This window comes from Borostomias antarcticus (genome assembly GCF_949987555.1).
Source record: "Borostomias antarcticus genome assembly, chromosome: 8".
Taxonomy (NCBI): Eukaryota; Metazoa; Chordata; class Actinopteri; order Stomiiformes; family Stomiidae; genus Borostomias; species Borostomias antarcticus.
In genome coordinates, this window is record NC_140241.1 from 8538730 (window position 1) to 8561838 (window position 23109).

At 49.3% G+C, this 23109-nt stretch overlaps 1 protein-coding gene across 1 annotated transcript in view; it reads left to right on the forward strand.

Annotated features, from left to right (window-relative positions):
* Positions 1 to 23109, forward strand: part of LOC311312081 (glutamate receptor ionotropic, kainate 2) — a gene marked incomplete at both ends in the record, with an annotated part of 148148 nt that overhangs the window by 58465 nt on the left and 66574 nt on the right. Inside the window, 3 exons of the mRNA XM_084441950.1 lie at positions 5314 to 5495; positions 8999 to 9052; positions 10299 to 10472. Coding sequence (XP_084298076.1) covers positions 5314 to 5495; positions 8999 to 9052; positions 10299 to 10472 — 410 coding nt within the window. The remainder of the gene's footprint in view (positions 1 to 5313; positions 5496 to 8998; positions 9053 to 10298; positions 10473 to 23109) is intronic.

Below are 23109 nucleotides of genomic sequence, written 5' to 3' on the forward strand. Positions count from 1 at the left end.
AAGCACCAATCGGGATTGTTACAAGGCTCAAGTGAATCTAGAGGAATCAGTATGTTGTTTCAATGAATATTGGGTTCATAATATATTTTTGAAGAAAAATGACTTTTAAGTTTGCAAAGTTTAACAAAGATCCCGAGTTGCCAGGATGTGGATGGTAATGCCACTGAGGTACAGTAGGCCTTGAGCCTGGTGATGAGAGCCTGAGAGAACCAACCATAATTCTGAATCAGAAATGAAGAGAAAAAGAGCAAAAGAAGAAGGAATAAAGGTGCTTTGACTCAGAAAATGAATAGAATAACAGCACTCATGTCTGATCCAGCAAGCCTTGAGAAAGTAAGAGTGAACTGCAGTTATATAAAAATGTTGGAGGGATTCAGTGACTTGCACATCCACAAAGGCTATCAAGTGGTATTAACAGAAGATGATTGTGTAAAAAACAGAAGATTGGTGCTGTAGGAACCCAAAATGAAAATCATTATTGAGTTCAAGACCAAGGGTGATGAGTGGTTACAATGCTTTGCGGTTCAATGGCCGCCAGAGAGAAATAACAGCATTGTCCACCATTGACTCTTCACTGAGTCGTAGATCTAGCAGAATTGGTAAATTGTAAATGGACTGCATTTATATAGCACTTTATCCAAAGCGCTTTACAATGGCCTCTCATGCACCCATTCACACACAAATGGCGGCAGCTGGCGTGCAAGGTGCTAGCCGGCTCATTAGGAGCAATTTGCGGTTCAGTGTCTTTGCCCAACGACAATTCAACATGTGGACAGGGTGGGGGGGGGGGGGGGGGGGGTTGAACGATCCGCTCTTCCTCCTGAGCCACGGCCTCCTCCTCATCAGCTCATCTGGTAGCGCAGCGTGAGAAAGCAACACTTTTAACGAAGCTGCTGCCTTGGAGGAGATATGAGAAGAGACAAGAAACCAGAAGGCAGAAAACAAGACTGGATTTTGAAGAGAGAAAGAACAAGATTAAATTCACAGATCTTGTACATTTCATTGAGAAACAGGCCAAGATGCTGTTCCAACCTGATATTTGGAGATATACAGGAGTCAGTTGCAAGCAGGAATAAAAGGCCAAGTCACTTTCAAACACGTCACTTTCAAGACCCTAGTCTACTTATGCAACCAATGTTGCAACAATAAGCACTCTATTTGCTCCAAGCGTGAACATTGACCATTGAAAATGTCCCATCCTCTGCTGTGATGGTGCTCACAGTCTGGAGTAGCGCTCTCGGATCAGAAGAACACGCAGAGACAAGTCAAATCTTTTAAAGGAAAAGCGTATCCTTTGTTTACCTTTGCAAAGGGCACATGAGTAGAGACTGTAAAGGGCATCTATCATGTAACATCAGCAACCAAAGACATCTCAGTATGCTACACATCAACTTTGAGGTTCAAACTGAGGCGTCTAAGTCAGCAGAGAAAGCCAAGGAGCCTGTGAGAAAAGTATTATCTAATGCTTGTTTTTGGGCATACTGGGGCTGGCAGCTGTAGATGTGCACTTTTCATCTGACATGTACAAGTGAAATCTGTCAAGGGCAACAAGATTATTTGGACTTGTTTTCAAAGCGTTTGCGCGTTGCCTTTTACTGTTGTCTATGGAGCGGCGTGGCCGTAGCCTTGGGGCGCGGCACTCTGCCGAAGCGAGGCGGCTCGCGTTTTTTTAATCAGCGCTGAAAAGTTGAAAAAGATAATATTTACACTTTTTCCACGGAGGAAGCGCTCTGTGATTGTTGTGTTCCGTCACTTGGCAGAGACGAGCGTCGGCCAGGGGGCAACGCGGTGCGCCACGCTTTTCCTTAGCAGCGTGTAAAATCTCGCTCTCATCGGCCCGAGCAGCCCAGACACATCCTGCACACAGAGGTCAGAATGGAGGCGGAGCCTAGAAGGGAAAGTCAACAACAGTGTGACTGAAAACAATGACCCAGGAAAAGGCCTGTCAGTAGTCTGTTAGTCTCAGGCCTACAAGTGAATCGACTCAATAGCAACGAATTCATGCCTTTACCTGAAGTTTACACTCATAAGTGTATGGCGGTAACAAAAGACATTTCCAACACAGGACGATTTAAAGCAAAGACCTTACCTCGACAATGTCCAGTTAACTTAAATTGACGCAGGCAGATAACTAATTATTGGCATTAACACAGCGAATCTGACGAGACCTTTTCCTGATCAATTCACAGGAAGATGGACCCTATGCTGCAAGAACTTTGTCAGGTTGGGTAGTAAATGGCCCATTGGGAGCAGGCAGTTAAGACGTGGATTTGGCCACAGCAACTGTCAATACGGATTTCCTGGGTCAACCTGCAAGAGCTGCACAACACTGATTTCAATGAGAAAGTCTCCGAGGAAAAAAGTCAGTCTGTCAAAGTCAAAGTTAGAGGGTCACTACTGTATTAACTTACCCTCCAAAGCCGATAAGATAGCATCGCAACGCCCACCAACCACGTAGTTGCTGAACAAACGCTTCCTGAATCTGAAACGAATGTTCAAAAGAAATCTGAACTATCAAAGGCTTAAAGTTTCTCCTCCACACAAGTCCAAAGGACAGACGGGAAGCGTTGGTATACATGATACATCCCTCATCATGGGGTGTATCACCCAAAAAAGAAGACAAGGGAATCTCTCTCAATTCTCAGCTACTCCAGGCCCAAATTACACAGTCAGTCAGTCAGTCAGTCAGTCAGTCAGTCAGTCAGTGTTGACAAGAGCCCATAACAGTAATGGCTGACATACCAGCCTTGTTACATCAAGTAAAGGTGACAGAAAGTAACACAGACCTCCTGCACTTTTTATGGTGGCCACAAGGAATGCTCCAAAGCTGCCGTAGATGAGTCCAGTAGAGAGCACATGACGGTTCACTTATTTGGAGCTGTTTTGTCTCAAAGTACTGCCAAGTTTGCACTCAGAAAGGCCGCACAAGGCAACGCGGGCAAACAGTATATCTAGGTATGAAAGCCTTAACAATGTTTTCTGTGAGGTTGAGGCAATTCTAAACAGCCATCCCATTACCAAAGTATCCAGTGACCCGGAGTGTTTAGAGGTTCTCACTCCCAATCATATTCTGCTGCTGAGAACTACCTAGATTCTCTCCCTGGAGTCTTTTCAAGGTCTGATCAATGATAGGTCCAGTATCTAGTGATGGCTCCTGGAATATCACCCTCTTCTGCAAGAGAGACGGAAACGGTCAAGAGAAAGAAGAAGCTTCATCCCAGGGGCCGCCATCTTGATTGCAGACAATGCTGTTCCCTCCCCGTTCATGGCCACCAAGATGGAGGTCACGTACGTGTTGGGAAGCTACTGTACGAGCGAAAACACGCACACTAGAGAGGCCAGTGTCCAAAGTGTGCTTGCTGCTGGAGGGTGAGAAAGCGGTCCAATAATGAAGGTTGCTGAACACTGAACGTGATTAAAGATAAAATGTATTCAAATTCAATTTCTTAAGTTCAATTCTGATCTAAAAAATGGAAATGGCTCCTTAAGTGGAAAGAAGTTGGGTGTTTTTGCCTCTACAAACACAATTAGGGGCCGATGTTTCGGAGCCAAATATAGATTTTTTAGTTGATTTTCATTCGTTCTTTGCTGTTGTTAGTGTGTGGGTGAGTGAGTGTGCATGGCCATAGGTGAACGCCCCCCCCCCCCCCCCCCCCCCCCCCAGAGTATAAGGGGGAGGCTGAAGGTGTCCCAGTGGAGGGCCTTAACTGGGCGCCACAGCCTCTGGGTGTGGCCCGGGAGGGTGAACAGTCTTTTGACCGACGTGGCGTGCGGTGACTTGCTGTGCGCCATTTCTCAATTAAATTCAATCATTTCATTCTTGATTGAAGTTATCTGCAATCAAATACCTGTAAGACAATAAATGGCCGTCGGACCGGCCGCAACCACATGTACTCATCGTCATTCATCTGCACGTGGCGAGAAAATCCAAACTCAACCACCAGGAGTAGCAAACCAGGGAACAAAGGGGGAGCCTTTCACAGGCTTTATGACTGGACTGCTTAAGACACTGAGGATGTTGCTTGAGCTGAGATGGTGAAACTGTTTTTTTGCTTCCCTCTGGGATATGTAGAGGTGGGACCTATGCCCCCCCTTCCATTGCTCTCTGTAAAGCGCATTGTGTTGCCTCTGTGTATGAAATGCGCTATACAAATAAAGTTCGATTTGATTGAATTTGTCATGAGGTCCTGTTCGATAGGCCGGTACGTTGGTCTCCTGGAGGAGAACGGTACGGTATGTTGGTCTCCTGGAGGAGAACGGTACGGTACGTTGGTCTCCTGGAGGAGAACGGTACGGTACGTTGGTCTCCTGGGGGACAACGGTACGGTACGTTGGTCTCCTGGGGGACAACGGTACGGTACGTTGGTCTCCTGGAGGAGAACGGTACGGTGCGTGGCGTTGATGAGATGATGTGACGGGAGCAGAGCTTTGTCCGCAGAAGAACAGCTGGAGGATATGCAAAAAAGGGAAATTAAGAGAAGAGAAAACGATAGAAGAGCGACAGAGAGAGAGAGAGAGAGAGAAGGAGAGGAGAGAGAGGAGGAGGAGAGAGAGGGAGGAAGAGGAGAGAGAGGGAGAAGAGAGAGGGAGGGAGAGAGGGAGGGAGAGAGGAAGAGGAGAGAGAGAGGGAGGGAGAGGAGAGAGAGGAATAGAGGGGGGAGAGAGGGAGATAAGAGAGGGAAGGAGGGAGGGAGAGGGAATGAGAGAGATGAAGAAATGGGTTTGTTCATAATGTGATATGATGTGAGAGAGATGTTGGAGATGAGTAGAGAGAGGGATTTATGGATTTTGGAATTAGAATGACAATAGACATCAGTTCTTGTGGCTTTGCTGTCATTAACAGCAAGGGATTCAAAGAATACTGGGCTGTCATAGTTATTTCAATTTGCATAGATACATATTTGCATTTTCCCTTTAGAAATAAGATGCCTTTATTTATGCACTGCAACAGAGTGTTCTTTCTCTTTCGCTCTCTCTCTCTCTTTCACACACACACACACACACACACACACACACACACACACACACACACACACACATGCTCTCTCTCATATACACACACACAAATTATCTCTCTCTCTCTCACACACACAGACACACACACACACACATACACACAAACACACACACACACACATACACACACACACACACACACACACACACACACACACACACAAATGCTCTCTCTTACACACACACACACACACACACACACACGCACACACACACACACACACACACACACACACACACACATAATATAGTTCCCACATGTGTACAGTGTTTTTGATTTGCTGTCTTCCTCTCAAGGTCTTATCCGGTTGCAGGAGCTCATAAAGGCTCCGTCCCGCTACAACATCCGGCTGAAGATCCGCCAGCTGCCAACAGATAGCAAGGACGCCAAGCCCCTGCTCAAAGAGATGAAGAGGGGCAAGGAGTTCCACGTCATCTTCGACTGTGGTCATGAAATGGCTGCTGGGATACTTAAACAGGTGTGTGTGTCTGTGTGTGTGTGTGTGTGTGTGTGTGCATGGGCGTGTGTGTGTGTGTGTGTGTGTGTGTGTGTGTATAATATAATTCCAGACAAGACTTATCAATTCAGACCAGCTCTGGCCTCGAAGGTGCTCTAATGGGATGCCAGTTAGTGGCTGGAATTATAAATTAAAAAATGTGACTCAATTAAAAAGCATTTATATTCACCAGCTGCTTCCGGGATTTATCAAATATTGAAGACAACATTATTCAGAACACAGCCCCTCTCCAACACGCCTTTAATCAGAGGCTTTTAATCAGATTGGTAGTGAAGGTCAAGAAGTCGTTGCCGTTAGTGATATTCAGTCCATGCTAATGGAAGATAATGAGAGTTTCTCCACTGTTGCTCTGTGATGCTCTTTACATAACACATTAACCAAGAGAGCTACTTCCCAACCCAACTCCCAGACACACCAGACTCCAGGCAGGGACTACTAGCTAGGCCAGGAAGCCAGACTCCCTCGTAAAAAAAAAAAAAAAACATCTCTGTAAGAGCCAAATTCATGTCAACTGGGTCACTATGTTGCATGTTAATAGGAACTGATAATATTTAGGTAGGAACTCACCTGTTGTTGGCTAGGTGTTGCTGCATGGAGGGCAAACAGTTTTTGACCACACACACTAACAAACATGTGTACTGGTTTGTTTTCTGGATTATTGGATTATTGATTACATGGAAGAACAATAAATGGACCAAGCGTTCGCACAGCAGTTTATTGTCGGATTCAACTTTATCAACAAACGTAAAATGTGCATCAATTAGGTCGACCTGGAGCAGCAGCGCCTCAGTGGCTTAAAGCACGAGGCTGAACCTCTACAATCTTGATACAGTCTGGACTTCTAGCTGCCCAAAAGGATTTCAGTTGGCAGGAGTGCTTGTCTTGAGCTACGTACTCCTTCAGCCAGCATAACAAAACGTAGCTGGTCTGGAGCTGGGGCTGGATTGGTAGTCAGTCTGGGGCTGGTATAATCTGGAGCTGGGGCTGGATTGGTAGTCACTCTGGGGCTGGTATAATCTGGAGCTGGGGCTGGATTGGTAGTCAGTCTGGGGCTGGTATAATCTGGAGCTGGGGCTGGTATAGTCTGGGGCTGGTATAGTCTGGGGCTGGGGCTGGATTGGTAGTCAGTCTGGGGCTGGTATAGTCTGGGGCTGGGGCTGGATTGGTAGTCAGTCTGGGGCAGGTATAGTCTGGGGCTGGATTGGTAGTCATTCTGGGGCTGGTAGCCAGGCTGGGACTGGTAGATCACCTTTCTAAATTAACTAAAAGCAAAAATCTAGCTTTTTCTGTTTTTATTTTTTATTTTTATAAGATCTATTTTAAGTCTATTACATGTGACAATATCGGCTAGCCATTTCCTGATTTTGACCAAAGTTTTCACAGTGTATGCAAATTACGCTAATGAGGAAAGGTTGAATGACTGCACCATGGTTATAGATGCATTTCTGAACATCACAAACATGCACAAACTCTTTCACATCACATTTCTAACTAAAAGCTAATTATAGCCATTTCCAGTGTTTAGAGATTCATTAGCTTATTATGCTAATTATTCAAATAGACCCAACTCTTAGCAACCAAGCTCTGCTGAGTCTATATATGACATTTTAAGCATAAAAGTTAATAAGAAACAACAAATCAGAGTTTCATACCGGCCATATAGAGGTTTCCAATAGACTACAAAACATTTTCCTCCGAGAAACTCCGCTAGTGCATGCTTTTGTTTAATTGTTGTTATTGAACCCTTCTTAAGCCACCCTTTGTATGGGAGCTAAGAAGTACTTTGGAGTTAAGTGCTCCTTAACTCGTTCGGGAAACCCGGCCATTAGCGTTACCGCTCGTTGCTTTGGGAAACTGTTCTGCTTGCAGCCTGTATTTCATTTTCACAAATCAACTACAGAAACCAGTCAGGGTCTGGGGAGGCAGAAAGGCAGTTGAAGCGCAGTGCCTGATTGGCCCACTATTTTGTAATTTCTGGAAAACGTTCTGGATAGCTAGAATAGAAGGCCAGCCTCTATCACAAAAAACAATTTTTCTTTGTGCAAGGTCTGGCTTCCAGACTAGCTCTAACTGTGACTCATTGTGGATGCCTACCCAATAGAGGCGTCCATTTTCTTTATACTTCAGATGTAGTCTGCAGGCGAGTTTTATGGCAGTTTGCTAGCTCTGCCTCTCATTTCTGTGATGAAGTAATTATGACTCCAGTTATCAATAATTCATATGTGAGGTACAGTACATGGATGTGACTGGCAATAAATAGTGATCTCTGATTGGCTAAGAGACATACGTCCACCAGGTTTGCCCAATGGGAATAGACATGTACTGTACCGGTATTGGATTCAATCTGAATGTCAAAGGAATACCACATGTTTCTGCCCCCCCACCCACCACCTCAATTGTACTTATCCCTCCATTGGCCAAGATAATATCATCTCAATGCTGACTGGATATCGATGATGAAGGCTTTCCGTCCCACCTGGACTGTTCCGCACCTGACACCAGCACCAATTATTGCCGTGGCCCCCTCCTGTGTAATCACTCTCTCCATTTCCCAAAACAATCTTAATGTGGCATTCATATAATGGTTTAGAGATGCAGGACTCACCTGAACAGCTGCTGCTGATACCATCATTAGAGCTTAAATAGATTGGCACACTGCCAAGGCTTTTTACACACACACACACGCACGCACGCACCTACACATACACACACACGCACGCACTAATAGGGACTTCTTAAAATACCTTCGGGGATTTTTACCTCCACGGCAAATTTCGCCGGAAAGAGATTGGCGTTTTTATTCTGGCTTCAGAAGACAAAGTGTGCGCCACAGTGTAACGTTAAACGCACGTCACTCGAACGCCTAGCGCGACGACGCCAGCTACCGTCACCCGTCCATCTTCCTGGTATCAGCGGAGTCCGGACGGTGTGAACGAGAGGGATGGCGTTAGGTGGGAGACTATCCTGAGAACCCAGAAGCTCTCGCTACGGCAAGAACTTCTGGGAACACGCTATGATATCTGTGGACACCAAATGAGAATCGGATCCGATCGGATTTTCAACCGGGACGCTGATTGGCCCACGCAGATAGTGGACTGTGCGGAGAGGCTGATTTGACCTCTGATTGGTCGCTGACCACAGATATCGCTAACGAGTCCTGCACTCTCGCGAGCTGTCGGTAGCGTATCGGGGACACAAGGTGCGAGTTACTTGGACGTTCGTCCACATTAACTCTCGCTTCGAGGTTTTATCACAGAAATACGGAAGAGCATTAGGGCCAACAACTGAGTTTATTATTTTTTTAAGCTTCTGAGTTTAAAGTCAGAATTTCTGAGAAAAAAAACTCAGAATTTCTAAGAAAAAAGTCAGAAATAACTTCTGAGAATACAGCAAAAAAAACAGTAAAAACAGTAACAACATTTCTCTCTCATTCCATGTTTTCTCCCTGCCTGTCTGTCCTCTAGGCCCTGGCCATGGGGATGATGACAGAGTACTACCACTACATCTTCACCACACTGGTAAGTACCCACCTCCGTTTGCCGCATCGCTCTCTCTCCAACACCGTCTAGACCTCGGCGTCCGTGAGGAACGCTGACACAGAAAAAGGTGTGAGCCGGAGGGAGCCGCAATGCAATCTTCAAGTTTTCCCTCAAATCACCGACCAGCACCGACACCTGGCGATGAATCTGATCCAGGAAGTCTCTGGGGTGGTGGGCGGAGGGGGGGGGGGATATTCCAGCACACCGACCGTCTCTTTCATGTCCATAAGCGTCGGAGATGCGATAGCGATCGTAATTGACGACAGGGGCCAATAGGACTTTGAATGTGAGAGTGACAGCCTCCGTTTCCGTGACAGCGGTGCAGGGGGAGGTGCCGGGGAGGAGAGGGGGTCGAGTCCCAACTCCTCTCAGGAGAACAGGAGGAGGAGAGGGCTGCTCTGACACCCCTCGGTGTTAATAACCGACACAGCCCTTGGTCTACTTGAGATGGCTGCTCTCACGGAGTTGTACAAGTGCTCTCTGTGCTTACACACACACACACACGCACACACACAACACACACACACACACACAGACACGCACACACACGCACACACGCACACACACACACACACACACACACACACACACACAAACATGCTGTCTCTTCTGCCCCCTCCCCCGAATTTAAATTAGTTATTTTAATCTTATTGAGTTTCATGCTCTGCAGGAGCTTCTCATCATGACAGACATTTGAAATGAGGGCTCAGAATGTCTCCTCTGTCTTTAGCAGCCGTACGAAGGAACACAATGAATTGAAGGCTTCATTCTCACTATAAGTCATTTTTCAAGGGGATGAAATGTGAAATGTGGAGATGATGAGTGAAGATACAGCAGGACATTTTCTCACTTGAGAGAGAGATAGAGAGAGAGAGAGAGAGAGAGAGAGAGAGAGAGAGAGAGAGAGAGAGAGAGAGAGAGAGAGAGAGAGAGAGAGAGAGAGAATGAACACCCTCTGTTATCACAGAGGCCACATATGGCAGTGTGGAGTGTGTGTATGTGTGTGTATGTGTGCGCGCGCATGAGTGTATGTATGTGTGTGTGTGTGCGTGTGCGTGCGTGTGTTAACGCTAGCTCATCTATGCTGAACGCTAAACCCATTCACAACTCATGACCTACAGTTAACCCCTGCCTGCCCTCCGAACTCACGTACTGTCCACTTCTGACCTGCGTATGTATGCATGTGTGTGTGTGTGTGTGTGTGTGTATCCTTCCCCCGCCACAGGACCTGTTCGCTCTCGACGTGGAGCCCTACCGGTACAGTGGTGTGAACATGACGGGCTTTAGGATCCTGAACACGGAGAACAGCCAGGTGGCCTCCATCATAGAGAAGTGGTCCATGGAGCGCCTGCAGGCTCCGCCCAAACCTGACTCTGGTCTACTGGACGGCTTCATGACGGTCAGTCACGCCCCCGCACACACACGCGCTCGCTGTGGAACGATATGTGTCAGTTGTGAAGAAGACATTTTGTGTAAAAGCCGCTGTTTCTCGGGGAAAAGTGACATTATTCCAGTTCTGCACCGGCGCGCTGTGCCAGTAGTCTGCCGGGCCCCACGGCTGTTGATTGCCGCTGTAGCCGTCGACCATCATTCAAGCGACGCCGTATCCGTTTAAAAGTGAAGTGATATTAGTCATGTCGTGGTCCCGGGCCAAGTGGTTTGGAAGCAGATGAAGAGAGTTTGGCCGTGGGTTTGATCGCCGCCTTCGTTTTACTCAGAGTGACGCCGGCTGAGCCCACCGCCAGCCCTCCTCCTCGGGGGACTCAAACCCACGACCCCCTCTGTGTGATAAGTCTGGCCTCTGTGTGATAACGCTGGCCTCTGTCACAGGCAGGGATGAGTGACTGCTGTCTGGTGGCTCCTCCCACACTGCTGTGATATCTGGGAGCCCTCCCAGAAGAGCAGCTGAACACAGACAGACAGACAGACAGACAGACAGACAGGCAGACAGGCAGGCAGTCAGGCAGGCAGGCAGGCAGGCAGGCAGGCAGGCAGGCAGGCAGGCAGGCAGACAGACAGACACAGGCAGGCAGGCAGGCAGGCAGGCAGACGGACAGGCAGACAGGCAGACGGGCGGACGGACGGACGGACGGACGGGCGGGCGGGCGGGACGGTTGAGGGGAGGCTGGGAGGCAGGGTGAGTGTTGAGGGGAGGCTGGGAGGCAGGGTGAGTGTTGAGGGGAGGCTGGGAGGCAGGGTGAGGGTTGAGGGGAGGCTGGGAGGCAGGGTGAGTGTTGAGGGGAGGCTGGGAGGCAGGGTGAGTGTTGAGGGGAGGCTGGGAGGCAGGGTGAGGGTTGAGGGGAGGCTGGGAGGCAGGGTGAGTGTTGAGGGGAGGCTGGGAGGCAGGGTGAGGGTTGAGGGGAGGCTGGGAGGCAGGGTGAGTGTTGAGGGGAGGCTGGGAGGCAGGGTGAGTGTTGAGGGGAGGCTGGGAGGCAGGGTGAGTGTTGAGGGGAGGCTGGGAGGCAGGGTGAGGGTTGAGGGGAGGCTGGGAGGCAGGGTGAGTGTTGAGGGGAGGCTGGGAGGCAGGGTGAGTGTTGAGGGGAGGCTGGGAGGCAGGGTGAGTGTTGAGGGGAGGCTGGGAGGCAGGGTGAGTGTTGAGGGGAGGCTGGGAGGCAGGGTGAGTGTTGAGGGGAGGCTGGGAGGCAGGGTGAGGGTTGAGGGGAGGCAGGGTGAGTGTTGAGGGGAGGCTGGGAGGCAGGGTGAGTGTTGAGGGGAGGCTGGGAGGCAGGGTGAGTGTTGAGGGGAGGCTGGGAGGCAGGGTGAGTGTTGAGGGGAAGCTGGGAGGCAGGGTGAGTGTTGAGGGGAGGCTGGGAGGCAGGGTGAGGGTTGAGGGGAGGCTGGGAGGCAGGGTGAGGGTTGAGGGGAGGCTGGGAGGCAGGGTGAGTGTTGAGGGGAGGCTGGGAGGCAGGGTGAGTGTTGAGGGGAGGCTGGGAGGCAGGGTGAGGGTTGAGGGGAGGCTGGGAGGCAGGGTGAGGGTTGAGGGGAGGCTGGGAGGCAGGGTGAGTGTTGAGGGGAAGCTGGGAGGCAGGGTGAGTGTTGAGGGGAGGCTGGGAGGCAGGGTGAGGGTTGAGGGGAGGCTGGGAGGCAGGGTGAGGGTTGAGGTGTTCAAGGCGGAAACTTGCTGAGGAGCAGTAGAGGCAGCGCGGTCGTCTGGTCCTGTTGTTGTTGGATTAGGGGATCAGTAGATGTCTGTTACACACACACACACACACACACACACACACACACACACACACACACACACACACACACACACACACACACACACACACACACCCTCTACACTCTCTCAGATCTGGAGTCTTGTATTTATAGTAGGCAGGATGACTACAGCCCTGATGCTGGTCTGTGAGCATTTATCCCCCGAGTGTGAAGCCGGATGAACGGCCTGCCGGTTATTTTAGGATCAGAGACAGAAGATTTATTCCAGCGAGGCTTCCGCCTGTGATCCTCGTCGTCATGGGAAGTAATGGCGTCTGAGTTTTGGAGGCGGGGATTGATTCATTAGACAAATGGCAATCAGTCAGCGGCTAATGCATATTGACACGGAGAAAGGTTCCGTAAACGTTTGATTAAGGGCTTCATTTGTGAGCTGAATTTACGACGCCGTGTGCTTAAGAAGTGAACCGCTGATGTAACTTATAGGCCGGGGATCATGATGGATTACTGTACGAGAGAGCCACATGGAAACTCAGTTTTCTGCTTCCTGTCAGGACAAGCAGTACCATTTTCACATGGTTTTGTGGAACACTACGGGTGTGTGTGACTTATTGGTGTGTTTTTTTCATTTGTGTTTTCATCCATTTGTGGTGCTTAGAAAGTGCTGTGTAGCCCTGGAGATATATTTATATATTTCGAGTCATTTAGTCCTGCTTTAACTTACTTTGACTGACTGACTGACTAACTGGCTGGCTGTCTGGATGACTGACTGACTGACTGACTGACTGACTGACTGACTGACTGACTGACTGTCTGGATGACTGACTGACTGACTGACTGACTGACTGACTGACTGACTGACTGACTGACTGACTGACCGTCTGGATGACTGACTGACTGACTGACTGACTGACTGACTGTCTGGATGACTGACTGACTGACTGACTGACTGACTGACTGACTGACTGACTAGCTGGCTGGTTGGCTGGCAGCCTCTTTCCAACATCTTACAGCTGGGGAGAATGAGTCCTTTTGAGTGCGACTTGTTTGTGTGTACAGTATGTGTTCTAACAGATGCACGGGAGACAAACCAAAGAGGATTAAACCTGTGAATTTCCACACGTAGAATGTTGTCCTTAAAAAAATAAAAAAGTGTATGTATAGTGAATAACCCTGTTATGATAATGCACCTCATTCCTTTATGCTACAATTAATCTTCCTCAGGAGTAGCCATGCCCTGAGTCACGGCTTAACATGCACAATGAGACTGACCTAACAAGCTCCACGCACACTCATTAGCATAATGTCTCTCCAGGCTAATTGCTTTCGCTGCTGTCTGATTTACTCTGGGCGATAATGGGGTGGAGACTCCAAAAAAACAACAGCCGGGCAGGACTGTGCGCACGCCACACGTCCGTCACGGCGTCTCTACGCGCGCGAGACGGCGAGGAACTTCCAACCGAGCCGGCGCGAACCTCTGAATCCTGAAGGTCGTTGTGACGTTTCTCCGAGAGAGCGAGCTCGAGGACACGATCTGTATTCAGAGCAACGTCCGCCCCACAATAATAACCACAGTCCTGAGTCACCAACGCTTTCTAACGGGAACAATAGACTCCAGAGGTCCAGAACAAACTCAAATGGGCCAGTGTGTATTGTGCTCTGTATTGGATGGGAGTGCCGTTTTGTTTTTTTGCGGCAGGTATCATTCCATAATAATAATAATAATAATAATAATAACTTTCATTTATATAGCGCCTTTCATAAAACCCCAAGGTTGCTTTACATAGGGGCAGAACAGACAAGAGACAAACATGGTAGACAGAGACACACAGCATTAAGAAACGGAAGCTAGAGGTCAAAGGCCATGTTAAAGAGGTGAGTTTTAAGAAGTTTCTTGAAGCAGTCCAGAGTTGGGGCGGTGCGGAGTTCTACAGGGAGGGAGTTCCAGAGGGTGGGAGCTGCCACGCTGAAACACATGTCCGTAAGCAGAGGTTGGAGGAAACGACGGCTATCGAACACGCGGAGATTCACATCACTCCGATGTCACGCTAACCGACCGAGCTCACACGGCAGAACACACAGACGTCTGGAACCACAAGAAAGGACTTGACGCCCCCCTGCTGAAAAAGGGAGAGATGGAGAGACACGGCCGGGCTGTGGGAAGAACGAGGGACGGGACAAAGACATCGAGAGAGAGAGAGAGAGAGAGAGAGAGGGAGAGAGAGAGAGAGAGAGGGAGAGAGAGACAGGGAGGGAATTAGGGGCGAGGCAGGCAGGATTTGTGGAGGAGACAGTGAAGAGCAGGCAGAAGGGGATGTTGAGAGGTGGATTTCGTGCTCTCTTACTCATCCGCTTGGCTCAGTGCCTTTTCCCTGATCGACCTGTCCGTCACACCGTCTCCGGGGAGAGACGCCCGAGCGGCAACCGGGGCCAGGGAACATGGCTGCCACCTACGGGGGGAGGGGGGGGCTGAGGGGAGGGGAGGGGGGTGACCTTGGCCCCCCGCGAGCAGCCGGAGAGCCGTCGGTTCAGGGTGGTGCCACGCGGAACCGGGGGTCTCTCCGGGGTGTCCGAGGCCAGAGATGGCGTCCGAGGCTCGTCTCATAGCTCGTCGTTCCCTACCAGAGAACAGGAAACGGCGCGTTACTCCGGTTGACGCGTTCTCAGCAGCTCTGCTTTTCGTACACGGGCGAAAAGGGCAAATTAGTCTTTCTTACGTTAGTCATGCTTTCGGTGTCTACGGTGTGGTGAACGTCACGTCGGGCTCTCGGGGTGAAAAGTGTCTTTAGGAAATGGCTTCTAATTGGTGTCCCAGCTTTTTCTTTTTTTGGCTTCTTGAACCGTGCGTGTGTGATGAGCCTGTCTGCTCCTCAGAGGATTGGCTATCTCCCTCTCTATCTCTCTCTCTCTCTCTCTCTCTCCCTCTCTATCTCCCTCTCTATCTCCCTCTCTATCTCCCTCTCTCTCTCCTTCTCTCTCTCTCCCTCTTTATCTCTCTCTCTCTCCCTCTCTCTCCATCTCTCTCTCCCTCTCCCTCCCTACCTCCTTCTCTCCCCCTCCCCCTCTCTCTCTCCCTCTTTATCTCTCTCTCTCCCTCTCTATCTCCCTCTCTATCTCCCTCTCTCTCCCTCTTTATCTCCCTCTCTCTCTCCCTCTCTCTCCATCTCTCTCTCCCTCTCTCTCCCTCACTCTCCCTCCCTCCCTCCCTCCTTCTCTCCCCCCTCCCCCCTCTCTCTCTCCATCTCTCTATCTCTCTCTGGTCTGAGGGAGTGGTGGATCTGGCATTAAAGGAATAGTGAAGGGAAATGCATGTTTACCCCTGTTTTAAGGTTACTTATGATCATATACAATGGTTCAGATCAAAACGTTGACAAAATTAGCACATTTGAGAAAGTCTGATAATTGCTCTACCACCGTTTTGGTCATAAAATGGATGTGGATGGGCACCAGAGGAGGCTCGTCCATTGAGGCAGGGGAGGACAGTCCTCCTCAGTTTTTGAAGAGAAGAGAGGGATTAAAATATAAATATATGCATTTTCCCTTTACTACTCCTTTAAGGCTTCTCGTCCACATTTTGGGGGACTGAATCTGACTGAGGGGTGTGTCAGGGCATTATTATTACAGCTGGGTTGGCGTGTCTCATAGCTGGGTTGGCGTGCGCCAGTACTCCACTGGGCTGACTCCTAGACACGGCTCGGTCTCTGTGTCTTCTTGGCCTGTGTATCACCGGATACTGTACCTATCTTTCCAAAGCCATAAACCACAGTTTTCTAAAGCTAGGTAGGTAAAGCTAGGTACTAAAGGTATCGTATTTGCCATGTCTCTCCTATGATGCTTTTTTAGCCTCTCTTACTCTGAAATGTAATTTAATGTAATGTATTGCTTTATAAATGTTCTTAGCCGGTAGACAAACATACTCCAGGAGCTTGCTCGATCGCCTTGTTGAGAGAAGTCAGGGAATAATTTTTACAGCTCACTTATCTGGCCCCTGGGTGATTACTGTTTTTTTGCTTCCCTCTGGAATATGTAGGGGTGGGTCGTATGCCCACCTCCCTTGTTCTCTGTAAAGCGCATTGTGTTGCCTCTGGGTATGAAATGCGCTATACAAATAAAGCTTTGATTGATTGATTGATTGATTGATCGTATTTGAGTGGCGTGAGAATACCTCAGTCAGATTTTTTTTTTAAATAAAAAAATAAACAGATGGTTTGAAAGGAACCCTTTTATAACGGAAAACTGCTCAAGTAATCGCCATCTTTTTTTGTGTGGGCATGTTGCGTGCTATGTCCATGGTTCTGTAGTGGGTTTAGTGGCTGCATGCGTGTGTGTGTGTGTGCGTGCACGCCCAGCACAGGCGTGTTTGCGGGCCGAGCAGAGCGCAGCGCTGTCACAGGCGGCCCGCCCAAAGCACAGGGAGGTGGATTAATGACTCCCGGCCCGCGGTGTCCCCATCAGGTCCCCTCCCAGTCCCCATCAGGTCCCCTCCCAGTCCCCATCAGGTCCCCTCCCAGACAGGCGCCTCCCGACACGGCCTACCGCCCAAACAGTGATCATCCTGATTCAGAGGAAAGAGGCGGGTATGGCACCCTCCTCCCTCCTCCTCCTCCTCCTCCTCCTCCATGCCGCTCCCCTCGTCTCCTCCACCTCGGGGACGCCTTCCAGCCCCCCCCACCCCACCCCCCCCCACCCCCCCAGCCGACACCTCCTTCCCCAGGGGAGCAACAGCTGCTGATACACATCCTCCATCACCCTCTCCTCTCTGTCTACCACCTCACCCTGCTGCTCTCCTAGAGACCGAGTCTTTATCCTCCCTCCCTCCCTCCTTCTCTCCCCCTCCCTCCCTCCTTCTCTCCAGCTCTCCCTCTCTCTGATTATGTGGACTCGACCTGTCAGAATATAGCCAGTGAGCTTCCTCCCAGTCCCACTTGATGATCCAGATGATAATGTGTGTTCGTTCTCTGTTTGTTCTCCTGCTCTCTCTTCTCAGCGGGATGCCAGAGGAGCCAAACGCCGTCTGTAATGAGCCGGCCTCGTCCAGATACAGTCAGTCAGTCAGTCAGTCAGTCAGTCAGCCAGTCAGCCAGTCAGTCAGTCAGTCAGTCAGTCAGCCAGTCAGCCAGTCAGTCAGTCAGTCAGTCAGTCAGTCAGTCATCCAGTCAGTCAGTCAGACAGCCAGCAGTGCCCCAGAGCTGTCATTAAATCTGTTACCCAGAATGCAGCGCTGCCAGCCCATGAGCGAGTGCTAGCGATCACCCAGATGTAGCAGCCTGTAGCTATCCTTCACCTGACGCCGTCACTAACGCTCCGACGCACACGTGAGAGCTCACTCACACACAGACAGATACATGCAGTATTGAGGTGCACATGTTGTTTTCATGTGTATGTATGCATATCAGTGCTGGGTAAGTTACTTAATAAAAGTAATCAACTTAAGTTACTGATTACTTTCTCTAAGAAAAAAATACTTTTTTTTATTTATTACTAATTACTTTTTAGTTACTTATGATAGAAGTGCTGATCTAGGATCAGTTTTGCATCTTAGATCATAATAGACACAGTCAAATCAGATCCTATACCAGCACTCTTAGCACATCTCGACCCCGAACAGTCAGTTCAGACACGACTGCAGAGGCCGCATGCGCACATCAACCAAACGAAAGGGAGCAGATACGCGTGTAAGTTACTCAAAAGTAATCACATTTTTATTAGGTCAGTAACTGTAATCTGATTACTGAAAATTCAAATGTAATCCCTTACAAGATACTGGAAAAAGTAATCTGATTACAGTGATCCATTACTTTGTAACCAGTTACTCCAAACACTGGTATATACTGTATATACATTATGTGAATGTTCTTTTGTTAGGCTTAGGGTGTCTTAACAGACACTGACAGAAGCACCAGCCTCTCTCTAGGAAAATTCAAATATTGTATGCAGCTAAACTGCATTTCCATGTTCACTCTCTCAATCTACACTCAAACAGCTGGCTCTCCCCTACCATATCATGTCCTACAATACTTTAAACACCACCGTGTGCGCTGTGCTATCATAATCCCCCGGTTGTGTGCACAGCCCATATCGTTTTACGGTGAACATACACTGCTTCAACAGGGAGGCTCATTTAAGCCCACGTATGAAACAGATGCTCCGGGAGCCCTTGGAGCATGTTCTCTGGCTGCTTATTACCTCCGCCGGGGGGAAAAGCCATCGGATCCAGTCGAGTGTTTAAGAAGTCATCCCGGGGCTGGCGTGACGTCTAGGCCGCTGGATGACGCGTTCCGCTAGTTAAGCATGGCGGCGGCGGCGGCGTTGAGCTCCCAGACTCAGACCCAGACCTCCGTTCAACGCATCGCTTAAAGACTTTGAATCTCATTGATGTTTCTGGTGAGAGAAAGATCAAAAGAGAAAGTGCAAATGTGGGGTGTAGAGCGTGGGGGGGGGGGGGTTCGAGCCCCTCTGCTTCATCCTGCACAACCTCTGAACACCCCTCTTTGTTGCATACACTGGGCCTGAGAAACCATCATCACATTTCCCAAGACACAGCGCCCCCTTCCCTGAGACTGGTGAACTACACGCAGGAATCTCAACCTGACAAATTCTCTAATTTCTCAGCCAATACTAACATAAACAGCTGCCTCAGAATGACTCGATGAATACAGCGGTCTAGCGTTAGATCGTGTTGAACTTTTCACCTGTCAACATGATTGTGAAGTTATCAAAACGGGTTTTGCTCAAACGGGTTTTGATACGGTAGTTGACAAGCCTTTCGCTGAGGTAGCTGTATCAGCCACAGCTGTCAGAAATGTTTGTGTTTTTTGCATGAATTTTTAACAGCTGACCTTTGGATAGTCTTTTAGCTTTCCCATCTTACAGACGAGCATCCCACTCTCCCTCTCTCCGACCAGGGTTGCATTTCCCAGATGGATGGGCTGAAAAGTCTGGGTTCAGACATTTGAATCCGTCCACTCCACCGAGTAGACTGATTCTTGGTCTAGCGTTGTGACATGAAACTAATGTTTCTCCGATTATATATATATATATATAAAAAAAAAGATTGGTCCAATGAGCACAGCCGAGAGACTAACGATTATCGAATCAGCACCACGGGCGGGACTAACGCCGTTGTCAAGGTGTCAGTCGTTAGTCTGTAGTGGTTGGTTAGGGGAAATCCAACCCTCCCCCACGGAAATCGTCTGGAGTGGAGGCGACGTCAGACTGAAGATCTCAACGCAGTGTAATGAGCCGACATCTGTCAGATTTCCGGGCCGATTACATTTTCTAGGTCCGCTGATCCCTCGCTCCGTGCCGAATCGGACGCTAAGACGCGCTCGTTCACGATGGCGGCTCGCGCCGGGGCCGGGCCAAAGGGTCTCTGCCGAACGCCTTCGAATCAAAAGCGCCGTCGAGGCGACCGAGGGTCAGGGAATCTGTTCTTATTCACCTCCACTCTTTTCATACCTCGACGGCGAAGCCTTTCATCACCCGGCTCCCTGTGGCGCCACAGCATCTTTCACTACGCCGCCATCGCCGCGGGAAATAACACACCACCCTCACCCTAACCCCACACAAAGCACACAGCGTGTTTACCGAATATATACGGCCACCGTCATCGACATCACATCTCACCCTTAACCCTCCACAATTGTGACTCGCAATAAGTCTTTTATTTGGCTTTGCTTTGTGGATCCTGACCTGAACCGCCGTGAGGAGGGAAGACAAACACGGCTCCGGTCTCACTGAGAGAGACCTACGAGAGCCCTGGTCTCTGAAGCGCAAGGTCATTACTGCGGAAGTCTGCGCAGAGGCTCGTCGCACACACGTTAACGCGTTCTACACACTGCGCAGGATATACACACGTTGCGCACCCTTTTGTATTTTGTATGTGGCACTGTCCTGTCTTTGCGCTGTCCAGGCTAGTCCTTGCACCCTGTCTAATGTTGTCTCCGTCCGTGTTGTGCACCAACTGACCAGAACAGATTCCTAGTACGTGTAAAAACAACCTGGCAATAAAAGTGATGAAACTGACTCAGATTCACACCTCAGCGCAGTCCGCCCTTTAGCGCGGCCCTCTTACTCGCCTACTGTAAATCTAAACTTGTGCTGTACGCATTAAAAAGGACCCTTGCTCCACTTAACTGTATATCTGGATCGCAGCTAGAGTGGCCGGGCCATTTTCACATTTGCTGAGGCTCTTTAAGAGTCATGTATTGTACTAGCGGAGTGTTCAGGTACAGAAGAGAGCGCTCCGGGCGCCGCCGGCGTCGGCGTTCATGGTTAATGACGAGGCAGCAGTCATTGACCTCCACCCGGGCGCTTAACTCAGAGAAACCCACGGAGCGGATGAAGCGTTTAGCCACGCCTCCGTGTTTCCTCTGTGTCGCGGTCCGGGAGCAGGTGCTCTTCGATGTGAACCGTGTGAGACGAGTAGCCAGCCTACTGTACTGTACTACAGTAGCAGCAGAGGAATGTACAGTACGCATCAAACAAAGTGTGACAGGTGCTCGACTAAAATGAATAAACTTAAGACAGAGAGAATGTCCACACACTGTATTCATCCTTGCACCTGAAGAAGGCCATATTGGCCAAAACGTTGTGCCCAATTTATTAAAACTCACCGTGGGAGCTACATACTGTACTATACTATACTATACTACACACACGATGAAGACGAGGCAAGAAAGAAGCTTGATGGCTAGCGGCTCTCGTACGACATTAGATAGCAGAACACAAGACCTTGACTCCAGCGTAGTCTTAACAATGCTGTTGGAGGGTGTATGGAGTACAGTTACCCACTTCTTTATCCATGGGTACACAGTATACCCACTTCTTTAAAGTCGCACAGAAACGGATGTTTGAGATCATCTAACTTCCGTAGTTTGATGTATTTCCGACGCAAACAAGCTATGAGGGTGGGACATAATGTTTAGAGAAATTTGATTGGAACATTGACAAGTGGACGGGTTTTAAGAACTTTGGACAGATTCGATAGAAGGATAGCGTCGATTGACGGGTGGATGTCGTGAGATTATTGGCCTAAAATCTAAGGTACCTGTTGTCGTCATTGCACGTGACATACCGTTTTCCAGGAAGTAAGACATTATATACTTTGATATAAGACTACAACAAAAGTAGAATTTTGTAATTTTTTTGGCATACATCGTTGAATAGGTGAACACTATGACCAATTATGTGAACCAAAATGGGACAGAATGCTTTTTTTCATTTCAGCGACTTTAAACACCACTAAGGTAAACACTAAGATTAGGTTCTTAGTTAGTTAATTAGTAGTTAGTTTGGCCATTAGAGTACACCCACTTATTTAGTCACCACTAAAGAAGTGGGTATACACCGGTAACCCTAGCCCTGGTGCACAGGTGCTTGGTTAATGAATGCGTCTCTTAAGTCTTCCCAGGGAACAAACCCTCTCTGTGTTCCTTCCTGTGTCTCACGCGGGTCTGGGACTAGGTTTGGCTCGGCTGCAGGCTGTTCCTCCTGGCTGCTGCTACAGCACTGTACCAGACATCTGGTGTTTGGGATTCAGGAGTGGGTGTGTTGGCGTTTCTCTACGGAGCTCTCTGCTCCCCATCCTATGAGCCCGTCAACAGCCATTCCTTATATCTGGAAGAGGATTATGAGAAAGAACACCCACACACACACACACACACATAGACACACACACACACACACACACACACAGACACACACACACGCACACACACACACACACACACACACACACACATGCACGCACGCACGCACACACACACACACACACACACACACACACACACACACACACACACACACACACACACACACACACACACACACAAGGCAAGGCAAGTTTATTTGTATAGCACATTTCAGCAACAAGGCAATTCAAAGTGCTTCACACAGACACACACAGACACACACACACACACACACACACACACACACACACACACACACACACACACACACACACACACAATGGCAGACACTGTTTATAGTGTTTGCGTGCCTCTGCCTCACTCAGAGAGAGAACAGAGTCCAAAGGGCCTTCAGGGATCGATGGGGTTTCCGGAGAGGACAAGCGCTTCTGCCCGTCCGGCCCGATTCACACACTGGCTCGGTCCAGCGCTCTGGAGAGCCGGGCCAAGTTAACGGCTGTGCGCTAATTCGATTTGCCGTTGCCCTCAAAAGACCCAAATGTTCTCTCAAACAGTGTTTTTGAGGTCATATCGGCTGATGACACCCCTCATGAGTTTTGCCATTAGCCGAGAGGGGAAATGGAACTCTTAATCTCCCTAGAGGCAGTGGGAGAGGTGAGCTAGTGGTGAACCTATCAGGTCCCTAATGAAGAATCCCTACCGAGAGACGATTCTGGTTGTCTACTAGAGAGGTTCTGGTAAGATGGGAGCAACAACACACACATAACAGACCCAAATAGCCCATCATAACCCGAGACCCCGTAACGAACCACGACGAGAGAGAGAGAGAGAGAGAGAGACAGAGAGGTCAGAGAGAGAGGGAGAGGGAGAGAGGTCAGAGAGAAAGAGGGAGGGAGAGAGAGAGAGAGGTCAGAGAGAGAGAGAGATAGGGAGAGAGAGAGGCGAGAGAGAGAAGGAGGCTGAAAACAGTGAGAGAAAACCATTAGACAGAGTGGAGGGGAAAGAATTGGGAGGAGGGGGAGAGCGAGGCATAGTGAGGGAGAGAGGGAGGCAACGCCATTAAACCTGTGGCGGGAAACAGACGATTTCCCATTTAACACTCCATTGAGTTCCCTGTTGTTCTGGGTCCTGGCTGGGGCAGCGCTGTAGCCCCCCCCGGCGCCCCCCCCCCCCCCACCTCCCTCCCCTCCATCGGCTCACTATAACACCCACCCTCAGCCTCAC